At 45.8% G+C, this 26,017-nt stretch overlaps 1 protein-coding gene and 1 long non-coding RNA gene across 4 annotated transcripts in view; one reads left to right on the top strand and one right to left on the bottom strand.

Moving 5' to 3' along the window:
- The first annotated feature begins 3,712 nt into the window (after positions 1–3,712).
- On the top strand, positions 3,713–15,031 carry LOC309519975. Its single transcript, XR_014214093.1, has 3 exons — positions 3,713–4,016; positions 12,026–12,131; positions 14,065–15,031. It is a non-coding gene; the product is annotated as an uncharacterized lncRNA (long non-coding RNA).
- An 870-nt stretch (positions 15,032–15,901) lies between these two features.
- SESTD1 (SEC14 and spectrin domain containing 1) overlaps positions 15,902–26,017 on the bottom strand; it is a 60,552-nt gene continuing 50,436 nt past the window's right edge. For all 3 annotated transcript variants that reach the window (XM_082200944.1, XM_082200942.1, XM_082200943.1), the window contains exons 13-19: positions 24,877–24,991; positions 22,452–22,611; positions 20,578–20,659; positions 20,217–20,339; positions 18,555–18,746; positions 18,336–18,457; positions 15,902–16,638 (exon numbers count right to left, since the gene is read on the bottom strand). In XM_082200944.1, coding sequence (XP_082057070.1) covers positions 16,509–16,638; positions 18,336–18,457; positions 18,555–18,746; positions 20,217–20,339; positions 20,578–20,659; positions 22,452–22,611; positions 24,877–24,991 — 924 coding nt within the window. In that variant the 3' untranslated portion in view covers positions 15,902–16,508. The remainder of the gene's footprint in view (positions 16,639–18,335; positions 18,458–18,554; positions 18,747–20,216; positions 20,340–20,577; positions 20,660–22,451; positions 22,612–24,876; positions 24,992–26,017) is intronic.

The following is a 26,017-nucleotide window of genomic DNA, read 5'->3' as shown; positions in this document are numbered from 1 at the left end:
TGGGATGGAAAGTAAGAGTGTGGTGATGATCTCATTCCTCAGATCTTTATAAAGGGGACAGCACAGGAGAACATGAGCAACTCATAGAATCTTAGAATCATAGAGTTGGAAGAGACCACAAGGGCCATCGAGTCCAACCCCCTGCCAAGCAGGAAACACCATCAGAGCACTCCTGACATATGGTTGTCAAGCCTCTGCTTAAAGACCTCCAAAGTAGGAGACTCCACCACACTCCTTGGCAGCAAATTCCACTGTCGAACAGCTCTTACTGTCAGGACGTTCTTCCTAATGTTTAGATGGAATCTTCTTTCTTGTAGTTTGGATCCATTGCTCCGTGTCCGCTTCTCCGGAGCAGCAGAAAACAACCTTTCTCCCTCCTCTATGTGACATCCTTTTATATATTTGAACATGGCTATCAAATCACCCCTTAACCTCCTCTTCTCCAGGCTAAACATGCCCAGCTCCCTTAGCCGTTCCTCATAAGGCATCGTTTCCAGGCCTTTGACCATTTTGGTTGCCCTCCTCTGGACACGTTCCAGTTTGTCAGTGCCCAGAACTGGACACAGTACTCCAGGTGAGGTCTGACCAGAGCAGAATACAGTGGCACTATTACTTCCCTTGATCTAGATGCTATACTCCTATTGATGCAGCCCAGAATTGCATTGGCTTTTTTAGCTGCCGCGTCACACTGTTGGCTCATGTCAAGTTTGTGGTCAACCAAGACTCCTAGATCCTTTTCACATGTACTGCTCTCAAGCCAGGTGTCACCCATCTTGTATTTGTGCCTCTCATTTTTTTTGCCCAAGTGCAATACTTTACATTTCTCCCTGTTAAAATTCATCTTGTTTGTTTTTGCCCAGTTCTCTAATCTGTCAAGGTCGTTTTGAAGTGTGATCCTGTCCTCTGGGGTGTTAGCCACCCCTCCCAGTTTGGTGTCATCTGCAAATTTGATCAAGATGCCCTTGAGTCCATCATCCAAGTCGTTGATAAAAATGTTGAATAAGACCGGGCCCAAGACAGAACCCTGTGACACCCCACTAGTCACTCTTCTTCAGGATGAAGAGGAACCATTGATGAGCACCCTTTGGGTTCGGTCAGTCAGCCAGTTACAAATCCACTGAGTGGTAGCATAGTCAAGACCGCATTTTACCAGCTTCTTTACAAGAATATCATGGGGCACCTTGTCAAATGCCTTGCTGAAATCAAGGTAGGCTACATCCACTGCGTTCCCTTCATCTACCAGGCTTGTAATTCTGTCAAAAAACGAGATCAGGTTAGTCTGACATGACTTATTTTTCAGAAATCCATGCTGACTATTGGTGATCACAGCATTCCTTTCTAGGTGCTCACAGACTATTTGCTTAATGATCTGCTCCAGAATCTTCCCTGGTATTGATGTCAGACTGACTGGGCGGTAATTATTTGGGTCCTCTCTTTTCCCCTTTTTGAAAATAGGGACAACATTTGCCCTCCTCCAGTCTGCCGGGACTTTGCCTGTTCTCCAGGAATTCTCAAAGATGACTGCCAGTGGTTCTGACATCACATCTGCCAGTTCTTTTAATACTCTTGGATGCAGTTCATCTGGCCCTGGAGACTTGAATACATCTAAACTAGCCAAGTATTCTTGTACTATCTCCTTAGTTATTCTGGGCTGTGTTTCCTTTGCTGAATCATTTGCTTCAAATTCTTCAGGTCGGGCATTGTTTTCTTTATCGGAGAAGACTGAGGCAAAGAAGGCATTGAGGAGTTCAGCCCTTTCTATGTCCCCTGTTTGCATTTCACCATCTTCTCCTCTGAGTGACCCCACTGTTTCTTTGTTCTTCCTTTTGCTACGAACACACCCATAAAAGCCTTTTTTGTTGCTTTTAACCTCTCTAGCAAACTTTAGCTTTTCTGACTTTGTGTCTACACGTGCTAGCTATTTGTTTGAATTCCTCTTTGGTGGTTTCCCCCCTTTTCCATTTTTTGTACACATCCTTTTTAAATCTTAACTCAGTTAAAAGTTCTTTAGATAGCCACCCTGGCTTCTTTAGGCACCTTCCATGTTTCCGTCTCATTGGTATTGCCTGATGTTGTGCTTTTACTATCTCCCTCTTAACAAACTCCCAGCCATCATGAACTCCCTTTCCTTTTAGTATTACTGTCCATGGGATCTCACCCAGCACTTCCCTAAGTTTTATGAAGTCGGCTTTCTTAAAGTCAAGAAATTGAGTCCTAGTATGCTTGGCTGCTCCTTTCCGCTGTATAGTAAACTTCAGAAGAGCATGATCACTCGCGCCTAATGATCCTTCCACTTCTACCCCACTAACCAGGTCATCAACATTGGTTAGGACCAGATCTAAAATGGCTGTTCCTCTTGTTGCTTCTCCCACTTTCTGGACAATGAAGTTGTCTGCAAGGCCAGTGAGGAATCTGTTTGACCTTATGCTCTTGGCTGAGTTTGACATCCAACAAATATCCGGGTAATTGAAGTCCCCCATTACTACTATCTCCCTTCCTTTTGCATGCTTGGCCATCTGTTCCAGGAAGGCATCATCTATGTCCTCCGTTTGGCTTGGGAATCTATAGTAAACTCCCACAATGAGGTCACTGTTCTCTCCCTTAATTTTGACCCAAATGCTCTCACTTTGGCTTTGAGGTTCTAAATCTTGGATCTCTTCACAGATATACACATCCCTGACATATAACGCCACTCCTCCTCCTCTCTTGTCTGGTCTGTTTCTCTGAAATAGATTGTATCCCCCCATTATAACATTCCAATCGTGGGACTTATCCCACCAGGTTTCAGTGATGCCTATTATGTCATATTTAGTTTGCTGTACCAAGAGCTCAAGCTCATCTTGTATATTTCCCATGCTTTGCGCATTAGTGTACAGACATTGAAGTCCATTAATCATTCCCCCGTGTCTCTTATTTAAGGATTTTTTCCTCACACCACTAGGTCTGCGTGCTGTTTGCTCCATTTGGTCTATGACATTTGGATGATCATCTTCATCAATTGATAGACTCCTACCTTCAGGAGCACTGTCTCCCTCCCCCACATTAGTCAGTTTAAAGCCCTCCTGATGAGGTTTCTGAGATTTTTGGCAAAAACATTTCTCCCAACCGTTGTGAGGTGCAGCCCATCGCTTGCTAGAAGTCCATCTTCAAGAAACTGCAGTCCGTGATCTAAGAATCCAAACCGTTCCTGTTTTTGCGAAGCCAGGTGTTCACTTCCACTATTTTTCCCTCTCTCCCTGGGCCACGGCGTTCAACTGGGAGGACAGATGAGATGACAATTTGTGCATTTAATTGCTTCAATTTCCTGCCCAGAGCCTCGTAGTCTCTTTTGATCTTCTGGAGGCTATTGCTTGCAGTGTCATTGGTTCCCACATGAACCAAGAGGAAGGGGTATTTGTCAGTGGGTTTTATGATTCCTTGCAGTCGTTCAGTTACATCTTGGATCTTAGCCCCGAGGAGACAGCACACTTCCCGAGACATCTTGTCAGGCCCACAGATCACTGCTTCTGTTCCCCTCAGTAGGGAATCCCCTATCACCACTACACGCCTCCTCTTAGGTTTGGTTGGGGTTCTTCTGTGAGCTGTCCATCTCACAGAAGCATAGTCAAGCTAGCACTCCAGCTAGGATTGGGAAAGACCTCTGGATACCTGTTGCTGGGAATCTCAGGTGGACAGAAAATGCTGCTCAAGTGCGCTTACCTTAAACGGTCAGGTGGCATTGCAGCCAGGCCATGGGCCTGGCCAGCAATCCAGCAGCAGGTTGGCGAGGTTTGCAGGCCTGCCTGCAGATTGGCCTTTGGCAGGCAGGCCTGGTTCCAGGGATCCCCCAGGAGCGTTTCCCGCACCCCATGAGGAATAAATTGAGGCGAGCCCAACACTTCCCCTCAGTTTCCCCCCCTCAAATCCTGTGCTGCCGGCTTCCCATAGGCATCTAGTCAACCACTGCAAGAACAAGATGCTGGACTAAGATGGGCCTTTGGTCTGATCTAGCAGGCCCATTTTAGGTTATTATCCAGGTGATTTGCTGCTAAGTCAGTGTTGGCAGTATTGAGCCCAATGGACCAATGGTCTGACCAGTGCCGGATTTACGTATAAGCTAAACAAGCTATAGGGCCCCCCCCCAAAAAAAAATTAAAGCGGGGAAAAACTGGATGTACATTTCCAAAATATAAGATAAAAAACAAATAAAATAAAACCTACATACAGCAAGTGTGTTTTGTGTTGTGCAGGCTCCTGTGATGTAAGTCATGGGCCCCGCCTGCTAGCCTGCTCCTTAAACTATCACTGGTTTGCTCATTTCTATATATAGGGTGCCTACATTCTGCATGTGCAAATGGCTTCAGATACCTATTAGGTCCATAAATGACCATATAGCACGGGTGTCAAACACAAGGCCCGCGGGCCGAATCCGGCCCGCCAGACCTCGTCATGTGGCCCGTGTAGCCTTTCCAGGATCATGGGACGAAACTGGCCAGGCAGCCGCGGCCCCGCTCTCCCGGGGAACGTGCCCCATCACCCTCCGCTCCTGCCTTGCTCCCTGTGACAGGAATTCCCCAAAGTGCATCAGCATCTGCCGCTTGCCCAGCAGCCTCAGCACCGCCTTGCACCTGGCGCCCCCGCCATCCTCGGCGCAGGGAGCGAGGGGCGCGCGGGCAGGCGCTGCCCGGCGGAGCGACGGCTCCTTCCGAGCGGCTGGCAGCGTCTGGGCAGGACTGGCCTCCCGCCTGGTCCTGCGGCGGCTGCAGACGCGACTGAAGCAGCGCAGGGAAGGAGATGCCCGGCCGCCCAGCCCAGCCCCGCGCGCTCCCGCTCTCTCTCGGTGGCTGGGGAGCGGGGCCAAAGCGGGACCCCACCTGAGTGGCGGCTGCGCGAACCAATAGGCGAGCTGGGGGAGAGGGGGAGGCGGGGCCCCGGGGAACAAAGGAGGGAGGGGTGCCCGGGAGAAGGGGGCGGGGAGCTTGGCCGGACAGCCTCGCCCGGGGTGGGGCGGGAGGAGTGGGAAGCGCGGTGTGGCGCCCGGGACGCCCGAGTTCCGCTGGGTTAGAAGCCGGCGGCCTACCTCTGCTGGCCGCGGACGGCAGCCGGGTCTGGATCGTGCCCCGAGAGTGGCGGGGTCCCGCGCGCAGCCTGCCCTTCAGGTTGGGAAGCTGCTCCTGGAGCTCCACCTGAAGCCACACAGAGCCCTCAAGGCGCCCTCGGCGCGACTTGGCCGGGGCAAAAGGCGAAGCGGAGCCTCTGGAGGGAAAGGCGGTCGGATTCCCCTCCTCGGCGGGTCCGGTAGTCTCCTGCCTCCCCTGAGGAAGGGTCTCTTCTTCAGCTTTTCTGATCCTTCGTGGCCCTCTTGGGAGAAGCCGAAATAAATAATGCGGCCCCTGATGAATTTGAGTTTGACACCCCTGCCATATAGCATATATTCAGCACAAAAAACAGCGACAATTTGTTGACAAAGGACAGCTGGATATATAAAGGGCCCCATTACCTTCAGTAGCTTATGGCCTCATCAAACCTAAATCCGGCCCTGGGTCTGACTAAAAAAATATTTTTACATTTTTCTGTATTTACATATTTATGTATGTTTTGCTTTTTTATGACTATGGGTATTTTGGTGGGTATACTATAGGTATTTTGGTTGCTTATGTTTTTTTCTTCTTCTGGTCTATTTTTCTCCTTTCAAAAACTTCTCCCCCCCCCCCTGTAGTGACTAACTTTTTTTGTGTCCAGCAGCTGTCATTTCCATTCAGGTGCCTGGACTTACTGTGTGGTTAGGCATTCTGAGGGAAACAAAACAAAAATGTCAGGAGCGGCTGCTTGTGTTGGCCACTGCTGCTGACTCAACCCGTCTCTGGAGGCAGCAGGATCCTGAGCCCACCCACCCACTCGTTACCCTTAATTGCCACAAATAGAATGAGTGGGCAGAAATGAAACTTGCATTATGTGGATTAATTCCTCTCTGCATTTGTTATGAAACATGAATGACAAATGCAAGGATTTTCCATACTGCCCAGCTCTGTCCAGTTTGGAATGAGATTCAACTGCAATCCGTGCATGCTTGGAAAGTCAGCAGCGATACTCGGGATATGTTGTCACAGATCCAGTATTTATAACCCTTGCCAAGACAGAGAGAATGTGAAATCAACAAACTTAAGTGCTTAGGCTGCATACAGCAAGAAATTGGTGTTTTAAAAATCCCTGAATTTCACATCATACGTTTTTGTGGTTTTCCCCCCAAAGATATTTTTAGGACTGCTGTAGCAGAGGGAATATGAATAAAGGAAAGCATGGCATTAAAAGCACACAAATTCTGGTGATTTTTGCTTTCAGCACGCTGGAAGGGCTGCTTTTTTACTGCTTTCTTCTGACTTACACTGAAAATAACTCTCAATACCAAATTCTCCCCAGACTGCTAAGAAGTCACTCAGTAAAAGTTTATGGGGCATAACTTCCATTTGTAAAAGTCTGAATTTTCCACTATGGTTAAATTGTTGTGGTTGCATTTTGGCAGTTTCCACAACTTTATCTCTTGGTAATGTAGAATATATATTTTGCACATAAACATGCTTGAATTGCACAAAAATAAATGCATTTTTCAGCCACATAAATTGGTTTAAGGTTGCAATGCTATAGCCACTTACAGTACCTGAGAGCAAGCCCAATTCCACTCCCTGAGATTTACTGCTGAGTGAACATACTGTGCTGCACATCTTGCAGTGTTCACATTTTGGAATACATTAAATCACTGGGACAGTGGGAGGTAGCACAAAATGAAAGGTTTCTTACCTGCAAAAGATTGCGTCCAAGACAGAATGTCAAGTCGGCAACATAGAACCCAAACTCCCAGCAAGGCCAGAAATAGGGAAAGAAGGGATTAAGGCTCCTTGCTTTTATTTTTGTACATTACTTATTTTTACACACATTTCCGGAGACTGTAAGTCTCCACTGCAAGACGCTAATCCTCACAAGCTCATGACATTTGGTATTTTCACCACCAGAGGACCCTGGAAAATAAATTCAGACCGACAAGTGTTGTCTATCTGTTGAGGGTCTATATATTTTCACTATGCACCTTGGGATCTAGAATGCTGTGCATTCAACTGCTGAAGGATTCTTCACATATGTTTTATATCTTTATATTTATATGTTTGCCTACAAAACTGTATACAGGAACAGTAAACATGAAAAGATGGATGTCCCTTGTGTTTATATACAGTCAATGACCATTTTGCACAGGGATTCCCTTCCCAACCCATGTGCATCGGTGGCATGTGTACGAGCACCCCATTCTGCCCTACTCCTATTCCACCATTTTTGTGACGCATTTCATGACATTTCTGGGTCACTTCTGGGTTCGGGGCCGTGTGCAGACACCACAATCACTTGTCATTTGGACATACATTAATCGTAATTTGTTCTGGCTGGCAAAACCCGCAATTTATATACATAATTTCCATAAGTGAACTGCATTTCTGTGTTTTCTCTTGTTCAGACATCCGTTCTTAGCTACAAAATTTTAATGCACGAAACTGCCTTTCTGAATGGTGAGGTGGACCCGGATGCTGTAGTTCTGGGTGATAAGCTTAGATGTTTAACAATCTTTTTTAGGACCGTCCAGGTGGGTGTACGTGGGCATGCTGCTATAGAAGGTGGGACATGGAGAGTGCTGGTTGACTGCATCCTTGGCATGAAGAAAAAGACCAGCACATAGCAATGGGAGGATAATTTACCTGCTCATCATTTGCACAGCCTTCCATCCCTCCCTCCAAGGTGTTTTAAGGAAGCTTGAAACAGGAGGGTCGGTGGCGTGGGGACCAGAAGGCCGAGTCAATGTGTGGATAGCCAAGTAGCCAACCCCCAATTTAGAACATTTCAAGGAAGACGAAACAGACCATTAACTGACTGTAGCAAAAAGCATTGTTGGGGTGTAATATTCAAATAATGGGCAAGGCATTGAAATTGGGAAATTGCATGTCTGTGGGCATAAAAAGAAAGATCAAGCACAGTCTAATCTGTAAAATAACTGTATGGCCAACCCTACACACACACACTCCAGTACTGTGGTCCATACTAGACCTGGGAAAGGTGTTTATATGGTTTTTAATTTTTAATAAAGCACTGGACAATAAAGCATGATAACTCGGTTGGTTAGAGCGCAATGCTGATAATGTCAAGGTTGCAGCGGGGTTGACTAGATCATTCTCAGGATGCCTCCAGCTATATGATTCTATTATCTTAAAGGATGGCTGGACTGGAAACTTTGATATATTAGTCATATGCAGTGCTTTCTAAAAAAATGTTTAGGGGTACTCTCATTTTGATTCAAGAAAATCACCCATTTTATAGTTCACATTGGGGGAAATAAATACAGTAAATGGACAAAAGTACGAAGATTCACAAAATGTTTAGCATAACCTCAGGAAAAAAGTACTGGCCCTATGGCTAGATTTAAGGGGGGGGAGACACTTAAGTGCTCTTTTTTAAAAAGATTGACTTGTGTATTAAGATGTTTAGAAATGTGTCCTTCTAGGCACATACGCAAAATAAAATATAGCATTTAAAAGAGAGATCAAAGGAGAGACACTATTCCTCCATTGCTTTTTACTTTGTTGTACCACCGTGAACAGTGGTTTGTATTGATGTATTTTTATTTTGTTCCATTTTATGTTGGTTTGGGGTTGGATAGTGAGTGGGGTGGGGATTTGTTTTGTTTGGTACAATTGTTTTTGGTTTGATTTGTTTTTCTATTTTGTAAATGGAGGTTGGTTTGAGGCTTGGGATTGCTACTGTAGTGGGGCGAGGGAGGTATGGCGGTGGGGGCAGATGTCATAGGCGAAGGGGATCGAGATACGGATATGCTCGTATCCCTTCCAATTTGTGCCCCATCCCGAGGGACGAAGGTAGGGTGAACAAGGATTACTCACCTCCGTCACTGGTGTTGTGCAATGCCAGGTCTATAGGCAACAAAACCGCCACCCTGCGAGACTTCTTCACCTCGCAGGGGGTTGACCTGGCTTGTGTGACAGAGACCTGGTGCGCAAAGGGGAAACTGTTACCTTACGAGAGATGGCGCCCCCGGGTTTCTCCGTCCTCCACCAGTTGCGGACTGTGGGCCGGGGGGAGGGGTGGCATTATTAATCCGGGAAGATTGTTCTTTCAGGGCTCTACCATCGCCATCGATCCCCGGCATTGAATGTGTTGGCCTAGTGTGGGGCTCTGAGGTGAGCTTGGCTGTCGGGCTGGTGTACCAGCCACCTAGCGCACCAGCAGCCACCCTGTCAGGCCTGCTGGAGGCGGTGGCCGGCTGGGGCTTGGAGTTCCCTAACCTATTGGTATTGGGGGACTTCCATGCTGATGCCATTCCCTCCTCACAGGCTCTGGACCTGGTGTCTTCCATGGCGACACTAGGGCTCTCCCAGTTTGTTTCAGGCCCCACACATCAAGCAGGCCACACGCTGGATTTGATCTTTGGGGCCGGTATAGATGTGATCATGTCTCCTTCAATGAAGGTGCCATGGTCTGATCACTACACTCTGAAAGCCAGGATTGATTTTCCACCCCCACCCTGCTTAGGTGGCAAGCCAATTTGGGCTCGCCCGCAGAGGCTGATGGACCCTGATAGATTCCGTCAGGCCTTGCGGGACCTTGCTCCCCCTGGCGACTCATTGACTGAGCTTGTTGAGGGCTGGAATATCCAGCTCCTAGCAGCCATCAATGAGATCGCACCTAGGTGCCCTCTGTGACCCCGCAGAAACCGGGCTCCCTGGTTTACCGAGGAGCTTTGGAAAATGAAGCGGGACCTCAGACGGCTAGAGCCCGGTGCAATTATTTAGTATAATTAGGTCTTTAACGTTCCTTGAAGGACAGCCAAATTTAAATAACAATTTGACACACAGCTGTGAGGCATTTGCGAACTTTTTTGCGGAGAAGGTCCTGTTGCTCCGCCATGACCTCCCTGCCAATTTGGATACAATAAAGGAACTGGAGGCCCCTCGACTGTCCTCGGGTCCAGTATTGGACCACTTTGACCGGATATCCCCAGCCGATGTGGACAGACTCCTCCGAGCTGGAAAGCCCACCACCTGTCCTCTTGACCCGTGCCCGTCTTGGCTGATTAGAGCGTGCCCAGACGAGGTGCGGGCCCCCCTGGGTGATATCATCAATTTGTCCCTTGGCACCGGGATATTCCCAGGGTAACTGAAGGAGGCAGTGGTGCATCCGCTCTTAAAGAAAACATCATTAGATCCCTTAGATCTATCCAATTACCGCCCGGTCTCGAATCTTCCATTCCTGGGTAAGGTGATTGAGAGAGCGGTTGCTGAACAGCTTGGTAGGTTTCTGGATGAAACATCGGCTCTGGATCCATTCCAGTCCGGCTTCCGCGCTGGTCATGGGACCGAGACGGCTCTGATCGCCCTAACAGATGATCTCCGTGGGCAGCTGGATCGAGGCGGGTCGGGGCTGCTGATTCTTCTAGACCTGTCAGCAGCCTTCGACATGGTCGATCACGAACTCCTGGACCACCGCCTTGCCGACGTGGGGATCCAGGGCACAGTCCTTCAATGGCTGCGCTCGTTTCTCTCTGGTCGGGGACAGAGGGTGGCGCTTGGGGGGAAATTGTCATTGCGCCACTCCTTGGTGTGTGGAGTGTCTCAGGGTGCAATTCTCTCCCTGATGCTTTTTAACATCTTTATGCGCCCCCTCGCCCAGCTTGTCCGGAGTTTTGGGCTGGGTTGCCATCAGTATGCCGATGACACCCAACTCTATCTGTTGATGGATGGCCATCCTGACTCGGCCCCAGACACACTGACCAGATGTCTGGAAGCTGTGGATGGATGGTTACGTGGGAGCCGGTTGAAGTTAAATCCTTCGAAGACAGAGGTCCTCTGGCTGGGACGGGGCGATATGGGATTGAGGGGGCAACTCCCATCTCTTGCGGGGGTGCAATTAGTGCCAGCACCGTCCGTTAAGAGTTTGGGTGTAATCTTTGATACCTCCCTCTCTATGGAGGCGCAGATTACAGCTATAACAAAGGCGGCATTTTTTCATCTCCGCCAAGCTAAGCAGTTGGCTCCTTTTCTCTCTCGCCCTGACCTAGCCACTGTGATCCACGCGACGGTCACCTCCAGACTGGATTATTGTAACTCGCTCTACGTGGGGCTGCCCTTGAGACTGACCCAGAAACTCCAGCGGGTGCAGAATGCCGCGGCGAGACTCCTTATGGGGTCTTCGCTGTGAGATCATATTCATCCGGTACTATACCAGCTGCACTGGCTCCCGGTGGAGTACAGGATCAGGTTTAAGGTGCTGGTTTTAACCTTTAAAGCCCTATACAGCCTAGGACCCTCGTACCTACGGGACCGCCTCTCCTGGTATGTCCCACAGAGAAATTTACGGTCTGCAAATAAAAACATCCTGAAGATCCCAGGCCACAGAGAGGTTAGGCTGGCCTCAACTAGAGCCAGGGCTTTCTCGGCCGCAGCTCCAATCTGGTGGAATGCTATGTCACAAGAGACTAGGGCCCTGCAGGACCTGACATCTTTCTGCAGGGCCTGCAAGACAGAGCTGTTCCACCAGGCCTTTGGTCAGGGCGCAGCCTGACCCCCTCCTCTGGCAATCTGCACAGAATTTTGCTTAATGGTTGCCATCAATTTGATTTTAATTAATTTTATAATGATTTTTTTTAGAATGTTGGATTATTTTGATTGTTGTTAGCCGCCCTGAGCCCAGCTTCGGCTGGGGAGGGCGGGATATAAATAAAATTTATTATTATTATTATTATTATTATTCCACACACTCTGGGCTACAGCACTACGGTTTTGCGAATGATAGCAGCAACTTGCCTCTACATGGCTTCTCTAGTTGTGACGGAGTAAATGGTTGTTTAACATCTGGAAATAAGTCTCTGGTACCTGTCGCTTATAAATTTACAAATAAGCACTGCTACAGGACCGTCACATCCATATACTTAATTGTTGATGTAAGGAAAGGCTAGCAATCGGATAAATACTATTGAAGTTTTATTGTTTTGCAGAAGGGAGTCATAGCTAAATAAGCCAATAAGGACCAAGGACAAAAGTGACCCAACGCTGCTTCTGCCTTCTTCCTTCCAGAGCAGTACCACCCCCTGGAAGTTAGACGTAAGTGCCTCCCAAATGTTTTCTATTCTAGTGCTTGAAATGGAAATGGCATTTGGCAAGAGCAGAAGTCCTCCTGGGCTTCAAATGTCATTAAATGATGTTTGCCTTCAGTATTTCTGTGTGTGCTCACCCCACCAGTCTTCGAAGTGTTTTGATTTGGTGTCTCTTTTAAAGTAGGCCGGACAGGTTAAACCCCTAAATACATGTTCAAGATGAAGCCATAAGCTTCCCCCACATAGAAGAGCTAGACACCACTCACAACATCCTTTTACATCTGAGCTACTGGTAGGATTGCAGGCAGATGACTCAAATACATATTCCCTCCCCCAAATAAGCGGGGTGTTTGTGTGTAAGAGAGATTCCACTCCGTGCCCCACACTCAAAGACAAATGCCACAGGACTTTTTAAAAAAGCATTGGTCTTCTTTTGACTAAGGTAACCCAAAGCAACTTATAATAGATGTCTTTGTTCTTGTTACAGCAGACTAATAATTGCCCCTGAAATGTCTTACCACAGTGGTTCAAATGTTACTCTCTTTCAAGAGAGATGAAACTAGGCTAGGTCAGAGATGTGCGCACTGGGCAAACTCAGCAGATAGTGCCTTGCCACGCTTCTGTGCCTAACCCCCAGTGAACTGTGTAGCTTGAACTTAGTGCATTCATTAGCCTTCAAAGTCATGTTTGTGTCCTCTGTTGCTTGGGGCTGAGCCCTGCTAGGTGGCAAAGCAGCTGCTGTTTCTTGTTACCGCATGCTCAAAACCATTCTTCCTTTTGAGTACAATAATCTGATCCAAAGGAGTTAAAAGAAGAACTTTAACTTCTAAACTCTACTTCAAATTTGCAGAGTTTCTACAAATTTCTACAGGGAGCGGAGAAAGATCAATTCATTGCAATGTACTGTAAACCTTATTTTCAATTACATAAATGTACTGCAAAAGTAAGTGAAATGTAGCGGTTTATTACATTTATTAATGCACGTTAAATGTAATTATAGTTTTCTTGCCAAAGAGCATTGAGAGATTATGTCTGCAATGACTGTACTAGAATCATTACAGATTTGACAATTTCAATTATGCGTAAGCAGCTTAGTTGAGTACAGCAGAGAGAGAGAGAGAGAGAGAGAGAGAGAGAGAAGAAATCACTTACAGATTATGGACATATGCATGAAGGTTTTCTAGAAAACAAAAAATCAGGAGACCATTAACCTGTTCTGCTTTCCAACCAATGCAAGCAATTAAACACAGGGCTCCAGATCTATTATGCCATATGACTTTTTTTTTTAAAAAAGACTATTTCTAGCACCTATAATGGTAACAGCTTCACTGGAAGTATGTGGGAAATGTCTAATGACATTTAGGGATGCATGAGCTTCTCACTCTTTGCCATGGAAGGGTGAGATCCTTCACAAGTGGCCAAAGCTACTACTCACAATGGATTGCGACCTTTCCGTGCATTCACTCTGAACGTATGAATGATGCTCAACTCTGCCTTCTCTCCCTACTCGATAACCCTCCTCTACAAAGGCATACCTAGGGCAAGGAGAAAGTAGAACATCTGTTTTTGCAGATCAGGCTGGAGCTTACTCCTGTAGCCCAGTCTCCAAGGAGATATGCTCTGTGCCCTAGCAACACTCAAAAGGAACCCCTTTTAGCATCCTTCTGTCACAACTCCTCTCTCACCAGGGAGCAGGTGAAGCTACACATCCCTGATGAGAGAAGACTCTCCAAATGATGTTGAAGCAGTGAAGGCCCCCAGGAACCTTCTGCCCAGCATTCCTGGAGTACAAAGCATTTTCTCCCACCAATGAGACAGCCTGTAGGCTGGCGGTGCAGAATGTCTTTTGCCCCTGCAGCCCTAGGAAAGTTTCCCGAGGCAACAGGAGGATGAGGATGTGGCAGCTTTGACAGGCATAACCCTGAGCTCCCTTCTCTCAGCAGGCTACCATCGGGGATGTTTCCGATTTCCCACAAAGGATCAAGACAAGCGGGAAAATTCACATTTGCAAGCTCTCCTGACCAATTTCTTGTGACGTCTCCAATGGCATCTGCGTAAGGTGAGGGATGTGGTGTGTCTGTGTTTGTGCGTGAGCTGTTAAGGGGAAGGATTGCGACCTTCCAACATATATCTGCGCCCTCCCCATTTTCTTGAAAAAGAAAATATGGGAAGCAAGAAACTACCAGTGAATTTCCATGATGCCAGTGGTACAATTCAGCACACTTTGGACTAAACAGAGATTGTTTAACCAAGGGTTGCATCCAGTGCAGCTTTAAGTAACTGGTTTCATCAGTGCAATAATTCATGTTTACGTGTGGGAACTGCCCACTCTCCTCGCCCCCCACCTATAATATGTATGTGTAAAATCACTCAGAGCAGATTGCTACCCATCTTATCAGGCCACGTGTCTTCGGCAAGGAGCCTCTAAATACTATTCCCATATCCGAGCCAGTTTGGTAGCCCCTACAGACTTTGACTACATGAGAGGAAGGGAGTCGTATGCGAGCTACATTCCTAATGCCCAAATTGAAGCCTGCTTTTCAAAGCAGCAGCATTAGTATAAAACTTTGCTCCTTTTAAGAGCCAAGGTGACAGAGCACTTTGAGCATCTTATACACAGGGTAGCTAAAAAAAACACAGTGGCATGTAAAACTGCATCCTGCTATAATCTTGCCTTTCTACGAGTTTTAAAAAACACTGAAAATCCCACACTGCATAAATATAAAATATTTTTTTTATTTGGCTTTTGCAGATTGAAAGAGCAAATACACATAATTAGCTTTAATCTTATGCCTTATGTGTAATAAATTTTTATTACAATATGTAGCATTTATCGATTTGGGAAACTGCATATCAACTACCTATTTAACACGAGCTTATTCAGGAAAGAGCACATTAACTAAAAGAACGTACAGTGGTGCCTCGCAAGACGAAAAGAATCCGTTCTGTGATTCTCTTCGTCTAGCGGTTTTTTAGTCTTGCGAAGCAAGCCCATTGACGGATTAGCAGATTAGTGCTATTAGTGGCTTTTAGCGTCTTATCTGCTGATCGGATCAGCTGATAAGCGGCTTAGCGGCTTAGAAAAAGGGGGGGGAGGGAAAAAAACCAGCAGGAACTCGCAAGACATTGTCGTCTTGCGAAGCAAGCCCATAGGAAATTCGTTTTGCAAAGCACCTCCAAAATGGAAAACTCTTTCGTCTAGCGAGTATTCCGTCTTGCGAGGCATTCGTCTTGTGGGGCACCACTGTACTTGCAATGTTCACTGGTACAGAAAGTGGGGAGGGGGGGAAAGAATGACATGTTGGAGGGGAAACTCACCCCAACAAACCCTCTCATCATTCATTATCTGAATTGTTTCACTTGCTTCCTTATATCTCGAGCTTTTCTTTTTAGAACATTCAAATCTCCTTCTGCCCTTTCTGCAGAGAGCTGTACATAGGAAAGATGTACATTCTCTGCCACACCTCTCACGAAGGCAGGAGGAAATTGAGCACCAATATTGGTGATAAGCGCCTCCCTTCTCTTTTCTGCTTGGCTCAGAACTTTTGAATTTAGTCAACAGAAGAAATGTGAGGCTTACTTCCTTCTGGACTCATCTATTAAGATGTTTTTTTCCACCCCGATCCAGACTATACATTCATTTCACGCTGTAAGAGAGAAGCAGACTGGAGGAATGTTTGTTCCGAAGTTGGAAGGCAAAGGAAGGGGTTGCCCTTCCCACTGCTACAGATGGAGCTCTGCTACACATCAGGAAACACAGGCTTGCATAAAAGATGGTAAGATTTTAAAAAGATGGATTTTATTAAGCACAAAACAGCTTTCAATACATTGTCCATACAAATTGGAAGGGGGTGGGGGGAAACCAACTATAATGAATTTCAAAGATTTGATGGGCAGGATGTATATTGGCACAATAAAAGGGACCATTTGAAAAGTAATACAAATTATAACTATAGGGTCGCCACTGTCTAAACAACAGATAGCTTGCCTACAGCCTAAAAATACTACATCATCTGAAGAATAAAGAGAATTACTATTCTGTGCGGAACTTGTACTTATTAGCACCATTCAAAGCTTGATTCAGCTGCTTAGGCAAAGAAGCACCCGACTGGTTGGGGGGGAAGCTTCAGAGAAAGAAGGGTTCAGTGCAATATTTTCAGTTCCTTTTGATAATATTTAAAGTCTATGGTTTCATAGCATGTTAAATAATTATGGCTTGGTAGAAATACACTGTTAAGATGTAGAGTAAGTTTTTACTTCAAGAAGGACGGGATTCTTTCATAACAGCTGTAGAAATGCGTTTTAAAGTATTATGGCAGGCGCAGAATGCAGATGACATGCTGGGTAACGTAGAGACATCTTATGAACTGGCAAATGGACACTATTAGCTCTCTGTTGTACAGACTTCTGGTTGTCTCAGCTGCTGTTTTTTCAAACAAACCAGCTTTATCTTCTCTCTAATGTGTTCAGCTGTAGAAGCCATATCACTCGGGCTCCCAAAGTACTGTTCAGTACTAAAACAAAGGAAAAACAAGCAAGGCGCATGGGATTTGTTCTCAGTGGGTACCAATTTGATTAAAAAACACATGCACAAGTACTTTACACTACACCTGGCTAGTACAGTACTGAATTGTCTTAGGATGAGGTCCCAGACCTGACTGATGAATATGGATGTTATGCCACCATTATTTTTACACCAGACTCAAAACTTTGATAGTACATATTCAAACTAATGTGATTTGTTTGGAGCAGCTTCAATTTATGAGCAATAAACATTCCATTTGTTCATTTAATTCTACTCTGTGAAGCAATTGATGAGCGTGCATCTCGTTTAAAGATACCTTTTGATAACATTGTAAAGAAATAATTTTTTAAAAAATATTTAACTTTTTGCTATAGCATCTGACTACAGTGGTACCCCGCAAGACGAACGCCTCGCGAGACGAAAAACTCGCAAAACGAAAGGTTTTTTCGTTTTCGAGTTGCCTCGCAAGACGAATTTCCCTATGGGCTTGCTTCGCAAAACGAAGCTTGCCCCGGGAACAGCGGGTCTTCTCTTTTGAAGCAAGGGGCGGCGGGGAGAAGCGATCTTCTCCCCGCAGCCCCAGGTCCGGGGACAGCGGGAACCGCTTCCCGCTGCCCCCGGACCTCTTTTGAAGCAAGGGGCTGCGGGGAGATCGCTTCTCCCGGTGCTCCGAAGCCGGGCGGGGGGGAGGGAACACCTTCTGAAGGCGGGCTGGGGGCGAAAGTCTTTGCTCCCCCCTGCCTGCCTGTCCCGGAGGGCTTTTGAAGGCAGGCGGGGGGGAGCAAAGACTTTCGCCCCCCGCCCGCCTTCAGAAGAGGTCCCCCACCTCCCGCAAAAGCAGGCAAAAGCCACGCGCTCTTTAAAGGAGCTCCGCGGCTTCTGCTGGCTTTTCTAGGAGGGGGGGGATTCCCCCACCTCCTAGAAAAGCCTGCAGGAGCCACGCACCCTTTAAAGAGCGTGCCGCTCTTGGGGGCTTTTCCCGAGGAGGGAGAAGGGACTGACTGGCCCTTTCAGTCCCTTCTCCCTCCTGGTCGAAAAGCCCGCAGGAGTCAAGTGGGGCTCCTGTGGGCAAAGTCTTTGCTCCCCCCTGCCTGCCTGTCCCGGAGGGCTTTTGAAGGCAGGCGAGGGGGAGCAAAGACTTTCGCCCCCCGCCCGCCTTCAGAAGAGGTCCAGGACCTCTTCTGAAGGCTGGCGGGGCGCAAAAGTCTTTGTCCCCCCTGCCTGCCTTCCCAGGGGCTTTTAAATCGCCCTGGACAGCGGAGAAGTCCTCCGCTGTCCCGGGGCGATTTTAAAATGCCGCCCGCCAGCATTTTAAGATCGCCCGGACAGCGGAGAAGTCCTCCGCTGTCCCGGGGTTTTTTTAAATGCTGGGGGTGGGAAGAAAAGCCCTTGTCCCCCCCCCCAGCCTTCACCCTGGTCTGAAGGCGGTTTCCCTAGGAACGCATTAATTGATTTTCAATACATTCCTATGGGAAACCGTGCATCGCAAGACGAAAAACTCACAAGACGAAGAGACTTGCGGAACGAATTAATTTCGTCTTGCGAGGCACCACTGTACTTGTTCTTTTTCCAAACTGAATATTTCAGCTACAGTATTTGTATGTCTCCCTCATGTAAAATCTGTTTGACTTGTATTGCAAACTAAAACATTTTAGAATAATCATATTCTAAGGATAAGCTACATACCCATCAGGATAAACAACAGGTACTGTTAATCTATCCAGAAGTGATTTTCCAACAGCTTCAATCTCATCAAATTGTTCCTGGTCATTTATAGATTCAGGCTGGTCTGGGCATTCTTGCAAAACCTGTAACAAAGTGGTATTAAGAAAAAGAAAATTGCTTCCAGAGTTCACTTAAAACAACAGAGCAACATCCATATGTTGGTAGCTGGTAGCAACTAACCTTTTCAGCATTTGAATGGAAAGCGACAGCCATCTCCAGCCTAGTTACTCGCTCTTCGGAAGTGATAGTGAATTGTTTCCAGACTCTGTTCAGCTTTGGAAGTGTGTCTCCTGAGGACCTAGAAGTGCATCGCAGAGACTGACACAAAACGACGGTCGCCTGTAGTAACTGCCTTCCATAATCGTAAGTACTCTATAAAAAGGAAAAAGAAGAAAGATGCAATATTTCAATCTCAAATCCTTGGACAGATCTAACTACAGAAGAGCGACACAGCGGCAAGAAACAAAAATTCCTCAAATGTAAGTCACAAGGCGTTCTTGCACTTCATTTGACTATTAACACATCGGCCTACTTTTCCAAACGCAGGAACGAACTGCAATGGCCTTGCTTGGGAAATCCAACTGAACGATGAAAGGCGAGGGAAACAGAAAGCTAACCCTTTGGGGGTTTGTTTGCTTGGTCTGAACAACTGACTTGGGAGGTAGGGGATGCACACACTTTTATGGATGGAGACCTGCTGCACAAACCCATACAGGTGCTTTGAGAACAGAGAACGTTCTCCCCTCACTAAGCCCACCTTGTTTTTTAAAAAAACCCACTCGCCTGCACAACAACAGCAAGTACAGTGGTACCTCGGGTTAAGTACTTAATTCGTTCCGGAGGTCCGTTGTATGTTCTTAACCTGAAACTGTTCTTAACCTGAAGCACCACTTTAGCTAATGGGGCCTCCTGCTGCTGCCGCGCCGCCGGAGCACGATTTCTGTTCCCATCCTGAAGCAAAGTTCTTAACCCAAGCTACTATTTCTGGGTTAGCAGAGTCTGTAACCTGAAGCGTATCTAACCTGAAGCATATGTAACCCGAGGTGTGACTGTACCAGACTCTCTGGCCTGCACCCCTGCCTAGGTCTCAAATATTCAGCACAAAGATCCCATATTCTGCCACCTTTGTGTTCTCTGTGAACTACAAAGGAGTAAAGGAGCACAGTGACAGGGTAAACGTCTTCGCTTCCTGTCCCCGTTCTGTTTTTCATGAAAAAGGGACCCTATGGCTGTCTCCCCCTCTTCCTGCTGGGCCTTTCCAGAAGGTCATTAAGGTGCGGAGAGTGCCCCCCCCCCCCCGGAAAAGCCCTGAGTAGCAACAGAGGAACACCCTTCTCTGGATCTGCACAGCAATTAACATCTGCTTAGTAAAACCATGCCAGAACCTTTGGTCCCCTGCTTTTGGACACAGTAGTCCTATTGTTTATCATTTACTTGTCTGAACACACTAGTTCCTTTATCAAATCAAATAGCTGATCAGGGAAGTAACTTCTAAAAAAATAATAATGCAGAGCATTGCCCAGGGTACATGGAGTAACCACTCCACATTTGTCAGATATGAAGTGAATTCAAGCATTTCAAAACCAATCTTGTACATTTTATGACGCATGAAAACACTTTAAGGGGGGGGGGGACTGTGGTTGTCCCCAAGGGGATGTTCCAATAGAATAATCTTGTCAGATCTAGCCAAGGTTTCTGGCAATCAGAACTGTACTCAGAAAACAAGCTCAGCAAATAGTCTAAATGAAAATGCTAATTTTAAATATCAATGAGAAGGCTTAGAGGCAGCTTTCTAGTGACCCACCTAGCCTGCTTACAGAGTGAAAGAAACCCTTCATATACCTGTGCTACATCAACAAATTTCCGATGCTTTTCCAACAAAATTTTGGTTTCTGGAGCATCGTCCCCCAGGCGGGTATGGGTCTTCAGTAGAGCATCGAGTAATTCACTTAACCATTCTACTGCCTAGAGGGAAGAATAGAAACAGACTGTAAAACAGAAAACATTTAAACTAACACAATCCATCTGTCACAGATGTGCTCAATAAGTAATAAGAAGTCTGCAGTGTATTTTACAGGGGTGCCCAAACACCCAAAACGATTAAATTTCCAAAACATGTTTGACTAGGCACGCACTCTCTCTCCCTTTGCAGCAAGTTTATATGAACAACACTGGCCACAATAAATATGCAGCTCAATCTCACCTGCGCGGCATCCTCTTCACATTTAAAGAGCTGAACCATTTGAAGCATCTTCAATCGTCTGACATCTACCATGTCTTCACATCTGTGAAAGCCGGAATAATAAGCAACCACATCAGATCAGAAAGCTAAACACTATTGCCTAGAACTCAACCCATCACTCCCATCGTAGATGCAACACATGAACAATTCCTCTTTCTTTCTTTCTTTCTTTCTTTCTTTCTTTCTTTCTTTCTTTCTTTCTTTCATGTGCCACTAAAGATTGGGTAGGGTTGCCATATTTCAAAAAGTGAAAAAGTTGAGCTTTTTGGGGCAAACTTGTTGAGTTATTTTTAAGGAAATTTGCCAAAAACTACACTTCCAACATACCATTCATCCAGATTTTCCTGCACATCTAGCGATTTTCCACCCAGACAATTTTTCCAATGGCCAAAAATCCTGGCTATGTCTGGGAAATTCTGGACATATGGCAACCCTAAGGTTGGGTAAAAATATTACTACAACGTACCATGAAAATATATAAATATATGAAAAGAATTGTTTGAAAAATCAGCAAAATTTTGATAAGCACCATCATTTCTTGGCCAACATAGTTCTCCAACTTCATACACGATGGGCAATATTCTGGGGTTACAATATAGTTGAATAAGTCCACTGGTTTCAATGGGTCTAATCTTAGTATGACTAATATTAGGTATCACCTGATATACCTATGTAAGTACTGTTATCGTATTGTATTTTGTACTGCTAGTTTAACTGAGGTTTCTGGCCCAACAAAAACACTGCATTTCCCCCAAAAAAACTGACCTTTTAAAAATTGTCCATATCCAGTTTTGGTCACTTAAATACTTATCATGAATTAATAGCACACAATCCAGGGCAGGTGGAGGGAAAGCCTAAACCATTGCCTTGTGAAGGGATATAATTTCTTTTAGCTATTGCTATTCTCATATAACATATGAGTACTGAAAAAGCTACATTGGCTCCCAGTACGTTTCCGAGCACAATTCAAAGCGTTGGTGCTGACCTTTAAAGCCCTAAACGGCCTTGGCCCAGTATACCTGAAGGAGCCTCTCCACCCCCATCATTCAGCCTGGACACTGAGGTCCAGCGCCGAGGGCCTTCTGGCAGTTCCCTCACTGCAAGATGTGAGGTTACAGGGAACCAGGCAGAGGGCCTTCTCAGTGGTGGCGCCCACCCTGTGGAACTCCCTCCCATCAGATGTCAAGGAAATAAACAACTATCTGAAGGCAGCCCAGTTTAGGGAAGTTTTTAATGTTTGACATTTTCTTGTGCTTTTAATTTTCTGCTGGGAGCCAACCTCCATCTCTGTGTGGCTTTTGCAGTGGACATTTCTTGGGGTTAAGACAAAGTAGCAGCAGCAGAGCCTGTTTTGCTCATAGAGAAGCAGGAAATGGAGACTGAGATTGGCAGCCTCTGAGTCTTAATATCAGGGGAGAAAGATTTAATATTTAAACACTACAAGATAATCATCTGATAGATAAATCCTAAGGACTTTCAAGACTGGTTTCAGTTCATTTTCTTTGTCATAACTTGTAAAGAATACATTTTTTCAGTTTTCAGATATAAGCAGATCAGGGTTTTGTTCATTATTAAGTTATTCTCTTTCATGATTAACTCTATTCGTTTTCAGCCTGATCCTTTGGTCTTTTGTGCAGTACTATATGGCACATTATGACATCTTAATGTTCTCTTTAAAAGGAATACCACAACTGCAGTTGCTGAGTTATCAAAAGGCATCAAGTGAACTAAAGCAATTTTAAAGTCATACAGAATTTTCACACAAAATGGCATAGTTAAGAGAACTTCTCAGCTAGAGGGAACTTTTCAGGGCTGCTAGGCAGCATAATTATTACCTTTGCTTCCTGAGCTGCATGTCTTCCATCACTCCCTGGATGTGATCAACATTCTCTTTGTTTTCCGTGGTTACATCTTTTCCATAAGCCCAAGATGCCTGGTTAGATATTTGATCAAGAAGACTTTGACCTTTTTCACGCAAACCTTGCAGACCTAAGTCTAAGGTACAAAAAACCCAAATTCTTTGTTTCATAGAACTAGTACATTTCCCACCCTCAAACAGGTGCAAATGTGAACAAATGACATATTCCCTCTACTCATTAATTTCTGTCCAATTCTCTCTTCATCCATGTGCAAGTTTAGTTGCAGTGATTTCACTCAATAAATGATATGTCACGTAACTTACTAGACTTCAAAATGAGCAAGTTTGGCAATCAAAAGCTGCCAGTCAACCCTAACTGTGCAAACATATAGATAGCTAGTAGTTTCCTATTGCATCTTTTTTTTTAAAGTATAATTTCTTACAGTCACAAAGTTAGTATTTATTATGGGGAGAGGTCACAGCTTACTAGCAAAACGTACAACTTGCATGCTGAATGACCCAGGTTGAAACCCTGGTGTCACCAGTTAAACAAGAAATACTAAGGGCTAAGAAAGACTGAAACACAGTGGAAGACAGTGACCAATTGTCTGACCCAGTATAAGGCAGCTTTATATGTTAATTATTTGTGTCCCTTCCAGTCTTATGAACTGCTATCACATAGCAGGGATTTTGAAGTTTCCCCTCTTTCTTAATTTGACTATTGTATGCATTATCTCAGTTTACATTTAACAGGTGTTTTTCAAAATGAAAGAGATTAGTTTTCTTCTTAAAAGGTAAAGGTAAAGGACCCCTGACAGTTAAGTCCAGTCGCAGACGACTCTGGGGCTGCAGCACTCATCTCGCTTTACAGGCCAAGGGAGCCGGCATTTGTCCGCAGGCAATTTTTCCGGGTCATGAGGCCAGCATAACTAAGCCACTTCTGGCACAACAGAACACCGAAACCAGAGCAGCGCACGGAAACGCCGTTTACCTTCCTGCCGCAGCAGTACCTGTTTATCTACTTGCAATGGCATGCTTTCGAACTGCTAGGTTGTCAGGAGCTGGGACCGAGCAACGGGAGCTCGCCCCGTCGCGGGGATTCGAACCACCAACTTTCTGATCAGCAAGCCCAAGAGGCTCAGTGGTTTAGACCACAGCGCCATCCACATCCCTAGTTTTCTTCTTAAAGCTCTGTAAATACTGGCACAAATCTTCCAAGTCTGGACATATTATGCAGCTTAATCATAAGCGTCCTCCACATGATAACTGTTAATTAAGCTAAGGGGATCCATATGATCACAAGGGGCAGCGGGCTGAAGACATGTGGTGTGTTTTTTTCCACCCTCACTGTAATGTTCAAACACTGAACACTTGTGTCTGAAAGAGGGAAGCCTAAATGCACAGACCTTTACATGCACAACTTCCAAGAGAGCTGGAACCCCAACTGCATGGAGGTCCAAAATGTAAAGAGGTCTATGCATAGAGGCTGCCCATCTGCAATGTCCAGTCTCAACACATGGACTCCCTGTAAAGGTAAAGGTACCCCTGCCCGTACGGGCCAGTCTTGACAGACTCTAGGGTTGTGCGCCCATCTCGCTTAAGAGGCCGGGGGCCAGCGCTGTCCGGAGACACTTCCGGGTCACGTGGCCAACGTGACAAAGCTGCAACTGGCAAGCCAGCGCAGCACACGGAACGCCGTTTACCTTCCCACTGGTAAGCGGTCCCTATTTATCTACTTGCACCCGGGGGTGCTTTCGAACTGCTAGGTTGGCAGGCGCTGGGACCGAACGACGGGAGCGCACCCCGCCGCGGGGATTTGAACCGCCGACCTTTCGATCGGCAAGCCCTAGGCGCTGAGGCTTTTACCCACAGCGCCACCCGCGTCCCTCTCTACATGCGATTTAATACACGAAAGCAGCTTCGTAAGCCTTGGAAGCAGATGGCTTTTCAGGGATTCACGTACACTGTTTATGATGTTTCCTTGCTGCAAATCAAAGGAATTTAAATGTACTGTTAAGACTTTTACGTCCCAACAGTATATGAGCCAACTGCAAAAGGAAGCCAAGAGTTTGCATCCAAAATCCAAACAACTGTAAAGCAAATCCAATTATTCAATTAGGCTTGTGCCTCCCCCATTGCACTGTTGTTGTTTTTTAAAAGAAAGGGAATTGTAATTATCCCCCAGAGAACAAAAGGGATTTGAGAAAAATCTGAGAAAAGGCCTGCCATGCTCACCCAATCTCTTCTGCATGCATTGCTGACTTGTGGCCAGAAAGGTCCGTTTTCCCCTCTATACTTAGTTACGAACGTGAGAGAAACATCAATGTATACTTTAAAATTTATTTTTTCCCAATTGTTCACTGTTTTATAGATTTTGAGGTTTCTACAATGTTTGGGCTTACCAACACTTTTCAGTTTCTCTTCCAGTAGCTTTAGAGTTTGCTGAACTGACGTCCCGTCTGCTGGTGCAACATCGACACACAACATCCCTAGTAGGCCGTCTAGTTGCTGAGACAACTGAAAAAGACAGCAAGAAAAACCCCAGGTATCATATTACTTCAAAAACCTGTGTTTCTCATGTTTCCACCAAGGATATGCTGCAATGGCCGGGTGTCCTGTGACACACACACACACACACACACGAGCTGTAACGGGAGATAAACCTAGGGGATAGGGAAGCTCACAGGCAGATGACCTGAACAGCAGACACTCCTCACCAAGCACCCTTCATCAAGAATGCTGCTGCCACACTTTCTACCAATCTCCAATGATCAAGATGTGGACTCCCAACAAGACCTGATATGCCTCTTTTTGTGTGTGTGCAGACATCGATAAGGGCCCCAGGTACAGAGTGGAAGAGGGCCAATAGTTTTAGATGAAGAAAAGTCATCACTTCTGAGCATTACAAAACAGGAGAAGCAGGATGTGCTTTAAAATGTCAGATAAGCACAGACACTAAGCACTGTGGTCACAACATTCTACAGTAGTCAATGCCCAATGTCTTCTCTCAAGAGCAATAAAAATAAGTCCCCCTCAATGACTATAAATTCAATTTTGCATAAGTAATAGACACATCAGAATCTTTCTACAGCATTGCAATAAATTTTAGTTGGGGCAATCAGAGTAAGATCCGCTATTTGACTACTGATTCAAAACCCTATATAACTGACTTTTTTACAGTGGTACCTCGGGTTACAGACGCTTCAGGTTACATACGCTTCAGGTTACAGACTCTGCTAACCCAGAAATAGTACCTTGGGTTAAGAACTTCGCTTCAGGATGAGAACAGAAATTGTGCTCCGGCAGCGCGGCAGCAGCAGGAGGCCCCATTAGCTAAAGTGGTGCTTCAGGTTAAGAACAGTTTCAGGTTAAGAACGGACCTCCGGAACGAATTAAGTACGTAACCAGAGGTACCACTGTATTTCTATTCTTTGTATATCATATTGTTCTTTTATTGCTATAGCCAATGGCTGATGCAAATAAAGATTCATTCATTCATTCAAAAAAAAATCCTCATAAAACAGAAGGCTTTAGCTACTGAAA

The sequence above is a fragment of the Podarcis vaucheri genome (genome assembly GCF_965113315.1).
Source record: "Podarcis vaucheri genome assembly, chromosome: 1".
Classification (NCBI taxonomy): Eukaryota; Metazoa; Chordata; class Lepidosauria; order Squamata; family Lacertidae; genus Podarcis; species Podarcis vaucheri.
Note: the sequence above shows the minus strand (reverse complement) of the source record. Positions and strands in the feature narration are given on the sequence as shown.